General features: G+C 42.3%; 2 protein-coding genes and 1 long non-coding RNA gene across 3 annotated transcripts; 2 read left to right on the top strand and 1 right to left on the bottom strand.

Annotated features, from left to right (window-relative positions):
- The first annotated feature begins 1,805 nt into the window (after positions 1-1,805).
- On the top strand, positions 1,806-18,991 carry LOC134800546 (transmembrane protease serine 11A-like). Its single transcript, XM_063773030.1, has 8 exons — positions 1,806-2,402; positions 2,738-2,906; positions 10,961-11,114; positions 11,549-11,662; positions 12,299-12,393; positions 15,136-15,199; positions 17,480-17,635; positions 17,926-18,991. The coding sequence occupies exons 1-8, from the start codon at positions 1,928-1,930 to the stop codon at positions 18,739-18,741; spliced, it is 2,043 nt and encodes a 680-aa protein (XP_063629100.1). The 5' UTR covers positions 1,806-1,927; the 3' UTR covers positions 18,742-18,991.
- LOC134800593 (uncharacterized) lies at positions 5,489-10,941 on the top strand. Its single transcript, XR_010145550.1, has 3 exons — positions 5,489-5,850; positions 6,343-7,874; positions 10,717-10,941. It is a non-coding gene; the product is annotated as an uncharacterized LOC134800593 (long non-coding RNA).
- LOC134800572 (uncharacterized) lies at positions 7,895-10,268 on the bottom strand. The gene is made up of 2 exons (XM_063773060.1): positions 8,796-10,268; positions 7,895-8,716 (listed from the first exon to the last, which is right to left on the bottom strand). The coding sequence occupies exon 1, from the start codon at positions 10,132-10,134 to the stop codon at positions 8,971-8,973; it is 1,164 nt and encodes a 387-aa protein (XP_063629130.1). The 5' UTR covers positions 10,135-10,268; the 3' UTR covers positions 7,895-8,716; positions 8,796-8,970.
- Positions 18,992-19,046: the final 55 nt, after the last annotated feature.

Raw genomic sequence — 19,046 nt, 5'->3', positions numbered from 1 at the left:
TGACGTTCCACGGCAAAATGTACCTTATGGCGGCTGGCGCTTACGTCGCATAGCGCCGCAATAATATTGGAGCGGCGTTAATAATAGGGTAAGCGCCAACCGCCATAAGGTACCTTTATCCGTGGAACGTCACATATCTTAACTATATCGTATCTAGTTAATCTCTAATTCATTTCCCGAATCGCGCCGCTATCTCCTTATTTGAATTTTCTTACTCCTATTCTTGGCATATCTTAAGAATACGTAGAGTTAGACCAAGAAAAGTCTGCAACGATTTTGACAGCACACGCAGTGCTATTTTAAACGTCAAACTTCTTTGAAATATAACACTTGCACTGCGTATGCTATCGAAATCGTTGCAGACTTTTCTTGGCCTAACTCTTATGTGAATTGCGACATTAACTGTTTTCAATCGATTTCGTTTAACGATTCTTTATATGGATTTCACTCCGTTTCCAATCGATATTTCGAAATGCCTGAGGTACTTATATAAATGCCTGCAATTAAAAATGTGGAAATTATATGCTCAAATCAAACAAGATAATACCAAAATCGTATAGATGCTTTTTTTTTTATTAGTTTTATACAAATCAACGCTATTTGTCTTAATCAAAAACGTCACTCATACGCCAAAGTGATTGGTACAAACTAGCAATACCTAAATTTTATTTCTTCTTACGACATTAAAGTTTTTGGTCTTAATCTAATGTTATCAAGCTATAATTTACTATAGATTGCAATAACAATTTTAAAAGTGATTGCAATTAAATATCTACAGGCCCTTACTATTTTTACTTATAGGTCACAGACAGAAAATAAGGCCTAAATATAAATCATATTGTTTAATAGGTTCTAGCTTTACAACATTTGTAGGTGCAGTCGACCAATTTGATTCCTAGGCCACTATAGACCGCGTCATAATTAATTTTACTTGGTCAAGCAAATCTTGTCAGTAGAAAAAGGCGGCAAATTTAAACATGTAGGCGCGAAGGGTTATCGTCCCATAGAAAATTTGAATTTCGCGCCTTTTTCTACTGACAAGATTTGGTTGACCATCTATAATTATTTCATTACATTCTGCGACGTGATGTAGGTACCTAATGTTAGATACATCACAGGTACTGGTACTCGTAGTTAAAGCAACATGGTTCTATAGTGGTCTAGGAATCAAATTGGATGATTGTACTTTCGGAGCAGCTCTTTCTCAAGACACATTCTTGAACAAGGGTCGGAGTACAGTCACCTGCAATAATGTCTATTATACCTACATAGAAGGATGAAAAATATCTGACGAAATCTGATTATAAGTGACTATAGATATAAATATCTGGAAGATCAAGCTTTGCTCGGAAAACATATAAAAACTCAAAAATGCGCGTTTTCCAGAGATAAGCCCTAGCCAGAAGCTAAATCTATTTATCGCCCCCATTAACCCCCATATACGAAATTTCATCGAAATCGTTAGAGCCGTTTCCGAGATCCGATACCGAGATAAATAAACAAGAATTGCTCGTTTAAAGGTATTACATTAATTAATTACAAGTGACTGTATAAAGGTAAAACAATCTTATGTTGATTTCAAACAATTGACCAGGAACCTTTTGATTTGAATGTTTTATACCTAGAGTTAGACCAAGAAAAGTATGCAGTGATTTTGATAGCCCACGCAGGCCAAGTGTTATTTATACGTCATAATTTCATAGAACTTTTCTAGGTCTAACTCTACCTAAACAAATAGAAAACAAAATCGATAAGTGGGTAATTGCTGTTGCATTATTATATTTTTCATGTTGAAATACATAGGTGTAAAGTTTATCACAAGGTAGTAAAATAACAATAATTTGTAGAAGTTGTTTATTTCATTGGGACCTACTTGTAGACAATACTTGCAGAAATCATTTCAATTTCAAATTATAATTTTCAAAACATGACTAAATTGGAAGTGGTAATTTTGTTCGCCGTTTTCTTGAAAACAACGATCATAACCGCATTTTCGGAGTCCACAGAAACGGCTATGGTTCATCAAACTAGCGACAAAATACTAGACATCCTCGATGCCTTGTTCATTGCCTTGAAAATCAATAGAAACTTCTCAAAATTCAATAACGTACAAGAGTATATGTCCAAGCACGGTCTTATACAAGACGCGCTTTATAAAAACCATAAAAAATATAAAGAAATACGCGATATAAGTAAAACGGATATTAGCCATAAAAATGCTTATTACATTTCAAACATTAACGAAGTTGTTGACGAGATGATAAGGAATGAAATGGTGATAAAACACGAAAATTACCAGAATGATAACAACACATTGAGTGGAAGACAAGACTTTGTTAACTTAGCAAGAAGATTTAATTTAAATGTCAAAACAATTGCTGCAACTGTTCTTAAGTTACCTAGTAAGTATATACCTACACTTTACTTAATAAGTACGTATTTATCATTGAATAACTCCAAATATAACGAGCATTTAAACACGCTCTTGCTCCCACAAAAATAAAATAGTGGCTCCTGATAGAGTAGTCGTTGTGGTCACATCAGCCTACACAATCCATCGATATCCCCCGTACATACTATGGCCCCTTTTTGTACAGTCAAGTGTAAAAAATATAGGTGCCCACATCTTAGGCACTCAAAAATATGTCCTCTCTTATGTCGGTGAATTAAGAACTATGGGACATATTTTTGAGTAAGTTGTATGCACCCATATTTTAGTAGTATTGTTGTTCTTTAGGCACAAAGAAAGTTAGCAAAGATGAAGCGCGGCGTATCTTCGAAGGCAGTAGCACGGGTATCAAGCGGTACCCGTTCATGGTGAGCGTGCACGTGGCGGGGCGCTTCGTGTGCGCCGGCTCGCTGGTTCACGAGAGCTTGGCGATCAGCGCGGCCTCCTGTCTCATGCGGTAAGCCATTGTGGTCGCTTTAGGCACAGAGTCGTAGCCAAGATGAAGCGAAGCTGCGAGCGTACGCGTGGAGGGGCGCTTTGTGTGCGCCGGCACAGTATAATAAAGAGTACTAACGTACAGTATGGACACTCCTTGCCTCCCGTTGAAAGTGCCGCCCACCCGCTCTCGGTTACCTCTCAGTTACCGGCTGGCAAGGACGCGACGACGCGGTGCGCAGAGCGGAGGTCACGTAAAATATTAAACAAATTTACAAATCTTTTTGCAATGGGCGTGTGTTGTGCTGTGTACGGTTGTTTAAGCTCTATAAACGACAAAACTAAAAGAAAGTTCTACAGATTCCCATTGGATGAATCAAGGCAAGTACATACCCAGTTATTTTTAAAGTGTTTTATGTTTTAGTAGAATACCAACTTACAATAGGTACTTATGTTTAGTATTTCTTTTACCCTATCTGTTTTAGACCTAAACCTATCAGATCACACTGAAAACATCGCAATATCTATATGAACAAAAAATCATGTTGTCAACTTACGTAATATTTTGGTGGCCTGAATTTCCTTACAAAAATTTTGTTACTTCGTTTATACTGATTCAAAATAGGAAACTATTGTATAAATCGAGCTTAGATATCCACCTTACAACATAATACGATTCTTATTTCTTCCTAATTCGCGCAATGAGTTTTGAGTCATCATCGAACTTGACAACAAAATGGCGGGAACCCTAGCCCGTCTTATCTCACTCACACAAGCATGGTACGCGTTCACCCACACGAGCTTAGACTGTGTGCGTAGGAACGCGTTTGTTTCATACATTTGACCGCCAGTGTCCGGGGTGTGGCGCCGGCTCGCTGGTTCACGAGAGCTTCGCGCTCAGCGCGGCCTCCTGTCTCATGCGGTAAACCATTGTGGTCGCTTTAGGCACAGAGTCGTAGCCAAGATGAAGCGAATCTTCAAGCGTGCGCGTGGCGGGGCGCTTTGTGTGCGCCGGCTCGCTGGTTCACGAGAGCTTGGCGCTCAGCGCGGGCTCCTGTCTCATGCGGTAAGCCATTGTGGTCGCTTTAGGCACAGAGTCGTAGCCAAGATGAAGCGAATCTTCGAGCGTGCGCGTGGCGGGGAGGTTTGTGTGCGCCGGTTCGCTGGTTCACGAGAGCTTGGCGCTCAGCGCGGCCTCCTGTCTCATGCGGTAAGCGATTGTAGTCGCTTTAGGCACAGAGTCGTAGCCAAGATGAAACGAATCTTCGAGCGTGCGCGTGGCGGGGCGCATTGTGTGCGCCGGCTCGCTGGTTCACGAGAGCGTGGCGCTCAGCGCGGGCTCCTGTCTCATGCGGTAAGCCACTGTGGTCACTTTAGGCACAGAGTCGTAGCCAAGATGAAGCGAATCTTCGAGCGTGCGCGTGGCGGGGCGCTTCGTGTGCGTCGACTCGCTGGTTCACGAGAGCTTGGCGCTCAGCGCGGCCTCCTGTCTAAAGCCCGCTACACACTCGCGTTCGCGGCTTCGCGCCGCGATTCGCGCACGAGTGTAGAGGGGGCTTAATGCGGTGAGCTATTGGTTACTTCAGGGAAGAGTTGTGACAAAAATGATGATTATCAGCGCTATCTGGCTTAGCATAGTTTATTATTATTATTATTGTGGTGTTGTGGGCCTTTGAGTGTCGCATCGACCAGCATTGATCTATTGTGACGGCCCTTTAAAGTTCATTACTAATGCCCGTTGCATCCAGAAAGTTCCAGATTCTTTGGGCCGTAATGTTCTGTACCTCATAGGGTTGCACTACGTGTCGCCCTAGGTAGGTACTTCTTTTTGACATTAGTGGTCCACAAGAGCAGAGAATGTGCATTGCAGTCTCCTCTGACTCCTGACAGAACCTGCATGTCGCATCTTGTTTCTTCCCAATTTGAAACATATGTTTATTCAACTTACAGTGTCCAGTCAGTATTCTGGTCACCGCGCAGGTTTTGTGCCTTTTGAGTCCTAAAAGCTCCTTAGCAGTTCTGCTGTTGAACCCTTTGATTAGAGCTTTCGAGTGTTCTTGTCCTTTAACGAACTTCCACCACTCGGTTGCTCTCGTTTTTTCTAACTTGCTGAGCAGAGAATATGCATCCCGTTTTGTGATTCCACAGAACGGTTCTGGGCCGACCAGGGGTGTGTCTGCGCTAGGGCTTCCAAATACCGGACTTCTCACAATACCGGTATTAATACCGAAACTGTCTTCATCAATACCGGGATCCCGGGATCCCGGTATTGAATATGAATCGCTTAAAAAATTATAGTTTTATTAAAAAGGGTTAATGTAACATCAGAAATGTCCTAAAAGCTTTTAGAACAATAAACAATCAATGTCTCCATATGCATAAATTTTATTTCACACTCCAGGTTGGCAATAATTTTATCCAACTTGTTGACTACACCAGTCACATTTTTAGTCCAACAACCCACCAGCCAACTTTTTTTCTAATTTCGGCCTAAATTAGTTTGCCATACTACAGTTTTTCTTGTTTTTGTTTGTTCCATGCTCTTTTCTTTAAATTTTTTCATAAAATTTTAAGAACTATATTAATCTCACTGTCAGGATTCATCCACTACCAACCACCAAATATTTATCTGACGTTCAGGCAACGATCTTATTTCAATAATAAAATAAGGGTTAGATGCAAGTTAGATGCGTCTGACGTGTAGTAAGCTTCTTAATACAGCCGAATGTGACCATTCTAATGGATATAAATGGTTTTACTGCAAATTCTCCTTGTTTTTGAAAATACCGGGATCCCGGTATTGCATTTAAAAATACCGGTATTGATAAATACGTTTAAAAAGACGGGATCCCGGTATTTCGGGATCCCGGGATCCCGGTATTGGAAGCCCTAGTCTGCGCCCTTTCTAGCAAGTTCGTCCGCTTCTTCGTTTCCGTTAATGTCGGAGTGCCCTGGTACCCATCTAAGTGTGACCTTGTTGGAGTTAGCCAGTGCATTTAGGTTTGTTTTACAGTTCTGGACTAGTTTTGAGTTTGACTCAAGGGATTCTAGTGCCAGCAGAGCAGCCTGGCTGTCTGAGTTGATGTAGATATGCTGGTGTCTTAGGTTTCTATCCAGGTTGATCTCCGCACATTTGTTGATGGCGAAGACTTCTGCCTGGAAGATTGAGGCCTGTGTGCCCATGCTGACGCTAGCTCTGAGCTTAGGTCTCTCACCATAGATCCCACATCCTACATCATTGCCTTTTTTGGAACCATCTGTATACCAAACGTGGCTTCCCTCTTTGACGTACATTTGGTTGTTGATCCATTTGTCTCTAGGAGGTATTTCTACTGTGTACAGTTTGGTGAGATGACATTCGGTGTGCGTGTCATCAGTGGGCATGCTAAGGGTTCTATTTGCAAAACCCAGGCCTTTAGATTGGCTAATGCCTGAGAGCGCCATTTTGGCCTGTTTAGCGTGTATATTCTGTAGACGCACTGCTTGGCCTCCTTTTGCACCTGCAGGTGGAGTGGTATGATGTCTAGCAGTGCATCTAGGGCCGCTCCCGGTGTCGAGGAGAAGGCGCCTGTTGCTGTTAAACAAGCCGTGCGTTGCAGGCTGTTTAGAGTGTCTATTGCTGTCTTTTGGTTGGTTTTGTTACACCAGACTGCGGAGGCGTAGGTGACAATTGGCCTCACTACCGCTGTGTATAACCACATAGCAATTTTGGGTCTTAAGCCCCATCTTGCTCCTGCCATTCGACAGCATGACCACATGGCCATTTTCGCTTTTTGCATAATGTTTCTCAGGTGAGGGTTCCAAGTTAACTTTTGGTCAAAAGTGACCCCTAGATACTTGACCTCTTCCGAGAACGGTATTATTTGTCCATTAAGTCTTGGTTTTATTAGTTTATCGAGCTTCCGTTTCCTTGTGAATGGTACTATTACAGTCTTGCTCGGATTAATGGACAAGTCATTTTCTCTACACCATTTGAATATTGTGTTTAGAGCTCCTTGCATTAGGTTGGATATGGTGCTGAGGCAAGGGCCTTTGACGATAACTACAAGGTCGTCGGCATATCCTTGTGTGTCAAAGTCTTGGCCTGACATGATTGCAAGAAGTTGGTCCACTGCTAGGGTCCATAATAGTGGGGATAGAACGCCTCCTTGTGGGCACCCTCTAGTGGTATAAAATGCATGCTCTATATTATTCATGGTCAAAGTGGCTACTCTGTTCGAGAGCATGCTATGTACCCATCTGGTGGTGATTTCGTCTACTCCCTTTGATGTCATACCATTGAGTATGGTCTCTGTGGGCGTGTTGTCGAAAGCACCTTCAACATCAAGGAACGCACATAGAGCGGTTTGCTTTTCCTCTAGGGTTTTTTGCACCTTGTCAACCAGGTCGAGTAGGGCAGTCTCCGTAGATTTTCCCTTTTGGTAAGCATGTTGGTTTACGCTTAGTGGTCTCTCCACCAGCTATTTCGCTCTAATGTGCTGATCAATGATTCTTTCCATCGTTTTGAGTAAGAACGATGTTAGACTAATGGGTCTGAAGGATTTAGGCTGTGAATAGTCCTTTTTCCCTGCTTTTGGTATAAATCGTACCTTGACCCTAGTCCATTGATCTGGTATAATTCCCCACGCAAAACTTGCTCGGAATATTCTGACCAGATGCGGGAGGAGGAGGTCCTGTCCTTGCTGTAAAAGCGCTGGAAACACTCCGTCTTCTCCCGCCGATTTAAATGGTTTAAATTTTCCCAAAGCCCATTTAATTTTGTTTGGTCTAAAGATGTTAGTTGCCAAATTCCAGTCTATATTGCGTGCCCTGTGGATTTGATTATTCCTTTGGGCGCATAACTGTGTGTTACTGGTTGTGTACGAACCGGGGAAGTGGGTGCCTCTGAGCAGGTCTAGAGTTTCCTCTTCTGTGTTCGTAAAAGTGCCATCTGGTCTTTTAAGAAGACCGAGGTAGTTGGTTGGTGTCTTGGAGAGTATTTTGTGAATTCGTGCTCCTTTGTGAGTTTGGGCAATCTCTTCACAAAACCTTCTCCAGGACTTCCTTTTTGCCTTCCTGATTTGTTTATTATATTCAGTCAGCGCTCTACCATACCTTTCCCACTCATTCGGTGTGGTAGAGTGATTGAATATGCGACGTGTGGACCTGCGGAGGTTTTCTAGCCTTTTGTTCCACCACGTCGTTGAGTTAGTAGTTTTTGACTCCTTCAAAGGACAATTTTGTTCGTAGGCCTTAAGTATGCCTTCGGATAATAAGTCGACTGTTAGGTTGAGAGAGTCTGGTGTTTTAACATATTTTGGTAAATCCTTTAGACGGTTTTCGAGGTCAGCCTTATAGGCTTCCCATGACGTTTCTTTTGGATTTCTACGCATGAGTGATTCCCTAGCTAGAGAGTCTTTAACACTGAACAAAATATGTCTGTGGTCCGACATTGAGTTTTCGCTACTGACTCGCCAGTCGACTAGGCAGCTTGCCGCCTTTTCAGTAGCAAAGGTTATATCTAATACTTCTTGCCTAGCTCTAGTTACGAAGGTGGGCGTCTGGGCGTGTTGCCCTTATTCAACAAGTGCAGACAATTGGTAAAGATAAATTGGGATAGTAACTCACCCCTTTTGTTGATTCCAGTGCTCCCCCAGATGGTGTGGTGGGCGTTGGCATCACACCCCACAATAAGTTCCGCCTTTTGTGCCTGAGCGTACTCTAGCACTTTAGTCAGTTCTTCTGTGGGGTCTTGCTTCTCTCCGGGCAGGTAGGCGGAGCAAACTATTACCTTCAGTGCTCCTCTCCCTTTGAGATTGACATAGGCAGCTACGGTGTCTTCACTGCATAGTTCTGCAACAGGCAAGAAGTTAATGTTTTTGTTAAATACGATGCAGGCTCTCGGTTTAGCACCTTTTTCGTCGATTAGTACCTTTCCTGCTCTGTTGAGTCCTGTTACCATGGATTTGTTGTTTATCCATGGTTCTTGTATGAGGGCGATGTCCAGGCCATTTTCGCCGAAGAGTTTCTCTACGACCGCAGTGGCCGCTATGGCGTGGTGTAGATTGGCCTGTAGGAACATCACCCCCCTACCCCTGGTTGCGTCGTTATTTACCACGGCGGTGGGCACTGTTGTGCCCTTGGTGGCCTCCTCCGTTCCCTCTACCCCTTGGACGGTTTTTGCCCCTGTGGCCTCCCCTGTTGGCGAGAAACCGCTGCATCCCCGAGGATCCTGGAGTAGGATTGGAGGTGGAAGGAGCCGCCCGCTTTGGGCCGGAAGGCACCTTTGGGGCGGGTGTTTGGGTTAGGGTGGTGGGTGGGACAGGGATTGCAGGCTGCGGTGTAGGGTTTTGGGTGGGTTGCGTTTCTGGCTGTTGGGTCTTAGGTTGGCCCTTTAGCCGAAACTGGACCTCCCGGAAACCTAGGTTTGCCTTTAGGCCCTTTTTTTGAAGGTTCTCCACCGACACGTCGTCTAGAGACAGGGTTACCATAACCCCGCCCTTTTCGACTTTGGTGTGGAGAATCTTCCATAACTCTGTGTGCAGCCCCTGGTTCTGCGCATAGAGTAGAGATAGCGACTGCTTGACCTTGGAGTCGTCTATCTCAGGAATGAACACCATCCCTATATTAGGCTTAGGAAGCTCATTTTCAGGGATGACCCCGAGGTTGGCTTCCGGCCATGGTTTTAGGGTTGGTGTTATTTCCTCAAGCCAGGCTTTAGATCTTTGGTCACTGCATGTAATGAGTAACCAGCCTGGCTTGTAAGCGTAACCCTTAAACTTTGGTCCCTTGTCCAATTCCAGGGTCGCAATCTTTTGCAGGATGGTATTGCATAGGGACCCCAATTGCGCGACATTCATCGGCTTGCAGTCCTTGATTCCGACCCGGACTTGGCTAAGGACCTCGTTATAGGTTTGTGGAGGTTGGGGTTGGGTTGTAGGGCTCTCACTCACCTTTGGGAACTTGCTAGCGTTACCCTGTGGCGATTTCTCCTCCGAGCGCGGCCGTTTGGCCGATTTCGGCTCGGGTTTGGAGTGTGAGGACCCGAACTTGTACCCCATCTTTTTAAGTTCCGCAAAGCTCTTTGCGGACAGTTGTAGCGCTTCCTCGTGCGCCACTCCTAGTCCTCTAAGAGCTTTGTAGCGGCCCTTCACAGAGCCCGTCAATTTCTTGACGGACTTGCGCATGTCAGGGTTGGGAGCCTCCGTTGGGTTGTTTGGGCAATGAGTATCGCTCCTTTCAACCGTGTCGGCGCTCTCCACTCCCTCCATGGCTTACTCCGATGTTTGGGCAGAATCTTCCGCACCTACCATCAGGGGCATTAGTTCCTGGCATAGGTCTTCCAGGGTACCTTCAGTTTTTTTATTAGCTTCTTCCATACAAATCCCACGAGAAGCTAGGGAAAGATGTGGTCAGTTGCCAGCAGAGCCCCGCTTGCTGGAACAAGGCAAAATACACCTCGAGGTTGCCCGGTATCGAGGGTCATCGTTAGCGACTGAGCCCACGATTGGTCCACCTTAGATTGGGGTTTTTTAAAGAGGTTGTCTCCTCTTGGAGTGGAGTAGGAGTTGTGGAGTGAAAGGGAAGTCTAGGGTTTGCATTCCGGGTCCCAAATGTGCGGAAGGGTTATTCCGCACATTCAGGCTCCGGACTGCAAACCCTAGAAGAAGGAAAGTTGAGACGGGAATAAAGAAAGGAAGTGACATTTTGGATCATGGGATTGAAAGATGGAATTCTAGGGTAAGGAAAGGAACACCTGGCGGGTTGGAATGCCACAACATTTGGCGTGGCCCACACCAGGCGGGGCCCTCATACTTCGCTACTAGTGGTCCGGGGTACGTTGGTAAATATAGCGACGCCCGATCCGACCACTAGCATTGCCCAGGAGGGACGACCCACCCACCAATGAGACCCTGGGTGGGTTCGGCCCTGATCCGCGGCGGCAGATACAGGGACGACGGGGACGTGTATGATGGACTTGAGGTGTTGGCCAATAGCCCAGCGTCGCATACCTGAGCGTACCTACTCCCTCCTCCCCCCCTTAGCATAGTTTGTCCATGCCTTAAGTATTTTAATATAGCCTTTTTTATCCCTCAGTCCTTCAGATTTAAATGCACACGTCCAAATCCGAGTGGCCAGCGACTTCGTCAGCAAAATGGGTCACCTCATAAACATAGACGAGCTCCTCTTCCATCCTCAGTTCGACAGGAAAACTCTGGCTAACAACTTAGTGCTTCTACGGACGAAGAAAGTGAGTCTGTCTTGTTTTACAACAATTTAATCGGTTTGATACAAAACTGAGAATAGATTCACAATTACTTTAATTGTGGAAAGTAGAAAGTTTCCAAAAAGTTGGTAAAGTTCAAATCTGGGAAACTAATTAGTTCAAAATATCCCAGAAACTTTTCGCAACTTTCTACAAATTGTGTGTTTAAGTTATACAGCCCTTGGCCTTGATTTTACTCGTAAATAGTAAATTGCCGGCTAAGTAAGAGCAAGCGCACCAATTGCGAGCTTTACACGAGTTGCACTAATTAGGCGCGCAATCTAAAGCAACCTTGTAATTGTAATTTTGATTGAAATATAGATAAGATTTTGTGATGAGGTTAATATGTATTATAGAACGATTAAAACACTCAATTTGCAGTTCCTTCTCCCAATAATATGTACCGTTGAATGTAAAAGGCACTGCGGTTCAGACAACAGCGCGTGGTAGCCATCCAGTACGACACGGCGGCAGCAAGCGCTCTGAAACCCAGCGTCGAACACGTCGTCATACTGGGCTGGGGTCGAAGAAAGGTGAGGTGTCCTGACTCGCATTTAGAACCATAATAGATAAATATATAGTAGACAGAGTTACCAAATAAATTCCAGTTTTGTCAGCAATATAGTAGCAGTAACCCCCTACAATGGCTACAGTTCACGCACGCTTCTTCGCCCATTGGAAAGGATGGTCCTGGGTTCGAATCCCAGTAAGGGCATTTATTTGTGTGATGACGCAGATATTTGTTCCTGAGTCATGGTTGCTTTCTATGTATTTAAGTATTTATATATTATATATATCGTTGTCTGAGTACCCACAACACAAGCCTTCTTGAGCTTACTGTGGGACTTGGTCAATCTGTGTAAGAATGTCCTATAATATTTATTTTTTTATTTTTTTTATTTTATTGGAAAGACTAGAATCATGTTGTGGCGTTCGTAGATAAATGGAAAACTAAAGCTGTTTCTGAACTTTGCTGCTCTTTACAGGTTCACGTACTCCCTATACCTAGTTGTAGGAGTGTCTTTTCAAAAGGGCTTATTTTTGTATGGTGTTCAGAGAGAAATAAGCCCTTTTGAAAAACTCTCCTCTGTTATTTTGTTATATGACTATAAAACCAATGAAAACATAAAAATACTGTTCGTTTTTGAAGCCAAATATAATTGATATAGACAGATGAAGCAGACCTGCGTGAAGAAGACAGACCGCTTTCGGAGGCCAAAGTCGAACTTTACGACTTTAATGCCTGCCAGTATATCTACACAAAGTAAGTTATTGCAAAACTCGCAGAGCTGAGAAACTCTAAAGGGGCCCACTGATTAACAGTCCGCCGGACGGTATCGGCCTGTCAGTTAGAACAAAATGTTGACAGTTCCGAACAACTGACAGGCCGATACCGTCCGGCGGACTGTTAATCAGTGGGCCCCTTAGCCCTTTTTAACCGACTTCCATTTCATAGAAGGAGGAGGTTTTGTATTCGGTTGTGGCTATGTTTTTTTTTTTTTTTTATGTATGTTCATCGATTACTCCGAGACCCGTGGGCCGATTTGAGTAATTTTTTTTTGTTCGAAAGGAGGTACGTACTTCCAAGGTGGTCCCACATTAATCTGGTGCTGTTCTGATGATGGAATCCATGAGGAATTGAGGGAACTCCTCAATTTTTAAATGCACATGTAGGGTGATTTGGGTGTTTTCTTAAGCAACTCGAGCATTTTCTCTCGAAAACCACCAATTTGATGAAGTGGACCTGATGATGATGATTGTTTTGATGATAATCATGACGATTTCTTAAAATGTACGACGTTCAGCGATTATTCCGAGACCCGTGGTCCGATTTGAGCAATTCTTTTTTTGTTTGAAGGGAACTGCCTCCAAGAGCGTCCCACATTAATCTGGTGCTGTTCTGATGATGGGATCCGTGAAGAATTGAGGGAACTCCTCAATTTTTAAAGGCACATGTATGGTGATTTGGGTATTGTCTTAAGCGAATCAAGCATTTCCTCTTAAAAACCACTAATTTGATGGAGTGGACCTGATGATGATGATTGTTGATGATGATTTTATAAGTGTAGATTACTCCGGAACCCGTGGTCCGATTTGAGTAATTATTTTTTTGTTTGAACGAAGTTACCTCCAAGGTGTTCCCATAATATTGTTGGTTATAATCTGGTGACGGAATTCATAAGGAAATGAGGGAACTCCTCAATTTTTAAAGGTACGAGTATGGCGACATCGTTGTTTTTTATAGTAACTCAAACATTTCCTCCCATTAATAACACACTACATCTTCGCTATCGTCTTCGTAACTTACTTTCTATACATCTCGCTTGCACTAATAGGATGCCAGTACGAGCGAGACGCATAGAAAGTAAGTTACGCACACGCTAGCGAATATGTCTGTGTTAGACTTATGGTAAGGCTACTGAGGAGTCGGGAAATGGCGGTTGAAGGGTTGGTGGTTCAGGCTTCAGGGTCGAGGGGTTCCGTGATCAGGGGTGATGTGCTGTGAGGTTGAGTGATCTGGGGGTTGAGGGATTGGGTCAGTGGCGGGGCGGAGGATGGATTTTGTGTTTGTGCACTGTAGTGACAGGAATGATTACGAATTTAGTGATACGCATCATTATTATTTTCATTCATGCGTCACGCGTCACTCATAAGCTGTTAACAATGCCTTACAATTAAAAATGGAAAAATAAAAACTTTTACAAAAAAAAAGAAAACCGACTTCAAAAAGGATAAAATAAAATATAATCCGTTTTTAAGTATATGCGTTACTAACTGATATGTTTGAAGTCGGTGCCAAGACAAATAGTAACAATACCGGTCAAAAATAATCAGCTTTATGTCTATAAATCACATTACAACTGTACTAATAGGTATTATAATAGTGAAAGTAATTCTGTCTGTCTCTTTGTCACCTTTTCAGCTAAACAACTGCCATGTAAACTGGTGAAATTTGCCATGCACGTAAAAAGTTAAAGCCCTGTAGATGGTTCTTGAATTGTTTTATATTTTGAAATCAAGTTCTCTGGATAAGAGGCGGGAAATAACTCAGTCCCAATCCCACACCTGAGTACTATGGACAGTTCGAAAAATAGTAAAAATTGCTCTTTAAAAAACATATCAGCAATCGCATTGGTTTTATACTAGTACCGACAAACATGGTACGGACTGCGCCAAGGTGGATTGATAGTGGGTTCTTAGATATCTACAGAAAGTATGATAATTGCTGTCGTGTAAGGCAATCCTTGTTATGGCAAACATTGTTATCGGATCGCCCTAAAATCATGGTATGCTTCAAATTTGGCTTGGCACCGACTTCAAACATATCAGTTAGTAACGCATATACTTACTTAAAAACGGATTATATTTTATTTTATCCTTTTTGAAGTCGGTTTTCTTTTTTCTTGTAAAAGTTTTTATTACGTCCAGTTTTTTTGCGGGTACGGTTTTTTGCAGGATCCAGTTTTTGTAGTAGATATGCGTGCAGAATGCGCGTGTGAACGTTATACTACCACGCATATTACCACGTATATTTAATTTACTACCAAAACGGGGTCATGCAAAAAACTGGACGTAAGTGGGAAAGAGCTCTTAGTAAATACCAAAATAGCTAGGATTCCGCATAATCACGGAAGAAAGAATGAGCGCGCCGCGCTCTTAATCTATTGCCATTAGGCATTAAGTTCGCCATTTGTACATTATTATTATGTTTTGTGCAACTGCAATAAAGTTTAAATAACTAAATTATTCGCTCTGTGCATGCCTACATAAGCTTCCACTGAAGAAGGAAGGAAAAAGTCAACGAGAGACAGGATGAGATTACAGACAAGCACAGAGACAAGTTAAAGTAAATAGGTACATATTGAGCTAATAAAGACAGAGCTGTCTAGGAAAGTAGATTCTTTTTTTTAGCCATTTTGCTACGGGTACGATTGGCTGACCCGGCTTGAACAAATGACAAGATTAGGTACAGATTTTAAAAATAAGATAGTAAATGATGTTTCAGAGATTTCGTTACTGATAAGGCTTTCTGCGCTGGGTCCGTCGACCGAGGCGCGGGAGCATGCAACGTAAGTATACTTATCACACTACAGTCACTTATCTTCTTACTTCATCACTCTTGGAGACTCGAACCAGCAGCCACCCCCTTGATAACAAGACTGGTCCAAAGGCCTTTCAACGTGATGAAGCGCATATCAATCTCGTCTATGTTATCAGCATACATCGGGGTTTTCGGTGCGGGAATGTTTTACACTAGCCAAATAACAGGTAAAAACTGTAAAAAACGATACTAATTTAACATTCCTAAGCACATTTGGACCTTACTACCTACGTTTAATTCATAGTTTGATAATTATTTTACAATAATAGTATTTTATACAATCGTGATATAATATAGAGCTTTTCAGTCGAGTACCGTGTTTAAGCAACGAAGCTTGCTGAGTTGCCTAAGTAAGGTACGAGATTGAAAAGCTTGGTTATATCACTATTGTATACAATACTTTTTCTACGAGTCAACAAAAATAATACTTTAAACTAGTATAATCATAGGTAAACAAACCAAAAGTATACAGCTAAGATACGCGAGCAGCCGTGATACCTTCATACTCGTAGCTCCCAGACCGCGGCCCGGTGGGTTGGTCAACGACACCTTCTCGTAACTCATGAGGCCCTGGTACTTGCTCCTTGCTAAATTCAATTTTTAAACAGTTTTTTTCTCGGTTATAGCCACCGTAGCCTAGGGAGACTAACAAGTAACGCTAAGCTGTTTTCGTAGTCTATGGATGTTCCTTTATTATGGGTGTCACATGCGCGTTTCTGACTTATGATGCAATTGTTCCTACAATACATCCTAAAATAAATAATTAATTTGAGCTATGGTTTTGTTTCGTCCTCTTGACCGCGGCGAGCTGTAATTGGTCAATTTCATTATAGTTGACTAAACTGTATCGAAATGAATTTTATAGTTGAGTTGGGAGCCCATACATTAAAAGTACCCAAATGCAGTTTGGTAAGTATACGAAATCTTAATTCAAGAATTACAGTCGACGAGTAGAAAAACAAAGTTAATATTAAGCCTGACAACAGTTTATTTAACCCTGAGATAGTGTCGCTGCAAACAGCTTACGTATGGCAATAATGTGCGTACGTCATGTATAGTCGGGGTAGTGGACATTGGTTTCATGTTGATACTCGTATAATGTCAGAAACATTGCTTACAGAGAATTCGGTTCTTTCAATTTACCTATTCGTCAAAATCTGATTCTAAATATTCAATATTAATATATTCTTCGTTTTCTGACTCTGACGAAGTCTGATTTTCATCAGATGTTGTGTCGCTTTCAGGACCACCAACCTCGATTATAAAACGTTCAGTCTCCAATTCGATTATAGGATTTTTATCGTCGATCTACATCCTTAAATGAAATGTTAAAGTTTAAACGAAACAACTAACCAGTTCAATAAAACCGCACTATAAAATGTCAATACCGGTCATGTCAACAACCAACTTCAAAACATTATTTATTGGAATGCTATGTAATCCTTCGTCTTTTTTAAGCCCCCCATTCACACTCCTACCGTGTAGGCCGCCTTGTAGTCCGCCTCGTTGGGTAGGATTGTGTATGGGGGTTGCGGACTACGAGCCGTCCTACAAACGGCTAAACGGTAGGACGGCTCGTAGTAACCCCCATACACAATCCTACCCAACGAGGCGGACTAAGAGGCGGCCTACACGGTAGGGGTGTGAATGGGGGGCTTAAAGCTGTAAGTATTTGATTGCATTCACTACAATTTTTTCGCATCTTTGGTAAATTTTTTTGTCATTTTTGTAATAAAACCGTTTATATTTGAATATATTCGTGGATATTTTCCGTTTGTTTCCATGGTTTGTTTACATCGGTGACATTCGATGACATCCAACGTTCGTTGTCAAAGAGTACTTGTTGCCAGTAAAAGAAATTAGTACCATTGAAAATCCGCAAAATGGCGATGGTCAAATAAACTGTTGTTAGGCTTTACACGGAATCATTCCCTCACCGAAAACCCCGATGTAGGTTATCAGATTACAGAAATGTAGTGTACTTGTAGTTTTTTTTATACAATGGGTTTCTGAATGTACGCACTTACCTACTCACCGAGTAAAACACACCGTGGCAGACTCCAGTCTACACGACTCTTTCGGTCTGTCAACCATAAATAAATAGCTTAGACGGCTTACCTAAAGCCAGCGACTAAAACCCTAGCAGAAGCATATGCCACAAGGCTATTCCAAGATCATGCAGAGGTAATTGTCAGTTGGCTTTCAAGAGGAATATGTGTTCAGATTTTTCTATTTGTGTGATTGGCAGCACGATGCCGGCGGACCGGCATTAGTGGACAACGTATTGGTCGGAGTTATCAGCTTCGGATCCCCACACTGCGGCGCCGCAGAAGCACCCACAGTCTTCACTCGCCTCAGTCCTTACGACGAGTGGATCGAAAGCGTGTTCCAGAAGCTTGCCCAGGTAACACAACACAGGATGTCATCGTATTGGAGATACAGCTTGACATACACCGAACTGAGCGCGGTCTTTTTGTCGGTAAATAAAAAACAATAATTTTATGAATGGTACCTATAGGTTAGTTTAGCTTACACTTTTACGCGACGGTTTTAAGTCGTAAGTTTGTCTTATACGTAGCCCTATATGTACACGTAGATACTCCGTAACGTGTTTCCTGCTCGTTGGTGCAATTGATTGCTTCGTTGATTAACGTGTTATTCAGGGTAATTTTCTAAAGATTCCATTATTTACAGAATTTAGAAATCACATCCCAGGCAAATGAACTGAAGGACTATACTGAAAACAATGATATTCCAGACATAGACGAAGCTATGAGGGATGTATACCGAGAAAACTACAACGTCAATGACGTACTTTACGGGCCAATAGAAACATTAGACGACAAAGACAACCCTATAGTATTTAACCAATCATTCTTGCGACATTTCCCCAGCGACCCAAGCTTGTTCCCTAATCCAGAATTTGTGGCAAACTTACCTCAATCTGAAACTCCGAAACCCATTATCCCCGAAATACCAGACGAGTACTGGAGAGATGTGCCATCAAACGAACAGACAGATCCGACACCCGATAAGTATGCACCTGAAGATCAGTTTGATACAACAACATTGGCTACAATGACAACAAATATAGCATATGGCTCACAAGGCATTTACGAGGACATCGACGGGTCTACAAATGATCATACCACAACAGAAACAAGTCTAAGTAAAAATTACTTTGACAATACACTTAATGACATCAAAACAAACCCTGAAGAAAACTGTGCTATTGAATATATTTCATGCAAAAAAGGTAATAAGAAAGGACCGAAAGCTTCAAATTTACTACGCGAAAATCCAAAAGATTTTGAAGGTTTAAGAGACCAAATTGAACTAGAGCAACCAATAAAATCTAAAATTGATAATGTCGAAGATGATATGGCAGTAATTGTAATGTTCGATTCTGGTACTACTGAGAGAATTGAACTGCATAAAAACGATCCCATTTACGAAAGAGGATTTAAAGCATTAGCAGCTAAAACTCGTCTAGCTCAGGAGTTTGTTTAGACTTTTAACAAGAATGATCTTGAAATTGGTATATTCTTTTGATTATGATGATTTGTTTTTCCCCAAATTAAAATGCACCTACATTTCAATATTTTTAAGAACTTATTGTACCTACTGTAGTATTTCGCCGCTATACTTACTCAACCTCGTAGGTATCTGCAACACTCATTTGATGACAAAAACACCCGTATTCCGAATGAAAGAAAAGCGACATTTCCATCAAATTATTGTTGCAGATATGAGGTTTCATGAGTAAGTATAGCGACGATTTATAGTGTGCACTATTTACTTGTGATATAAATGAA

This window comes from Cydia splendana, chromosome 20, assembly GCF_910591565.1.
Source record: "Cydia splendana chromosome 20, ilCydSple1.2, whole genome shotgun sequence".
Classification (NCBI taxonomy): Eukaryota; Metazoa; Arthropoda; class Insecta; order Lepidoptera; family Tortricidae; genus Cydia; species Cydia splendana.
This window is presented reverse-complemented; position numbering and strand designations above follow the sequence as displayed.

What these genes read in the sequence shown, in the direction of transcription:
- LOC134800546 (XM_063773030.1), top strand. Translation starts at nt 1,928, where the DNA reads ATGACTAAATTGGAAGTGGTAATTTTGTTCGCCGTTTTCTTGAAAACA. An exon ending in TGGGCTGGGGTCGAAGAAAG is followed by an intron (nt 11,663 to 12,298) that starts GTGAGGTGTCCT and finishes TAATTGATATAG; the next exon opens with ACAGATGAAGCAGACCTGCG. An exon ending in GAGGCGCGGGAGCATGCAAC is followed by an intron (nt 15,200 to 17,479) that starts GTAAGTATACTT and finishes TGTGATTGGCAG; the next exon opens with CACGATGCCGGCGGACCGGC.
- LOC134800572 (XM_063773060.1), bottom strand. Translation starts at nt 10,134, where the DNA reads ATGGAGGGAGTGGAGAGCGCCGACACGGTTGAAAGGAGCGATACTCAT.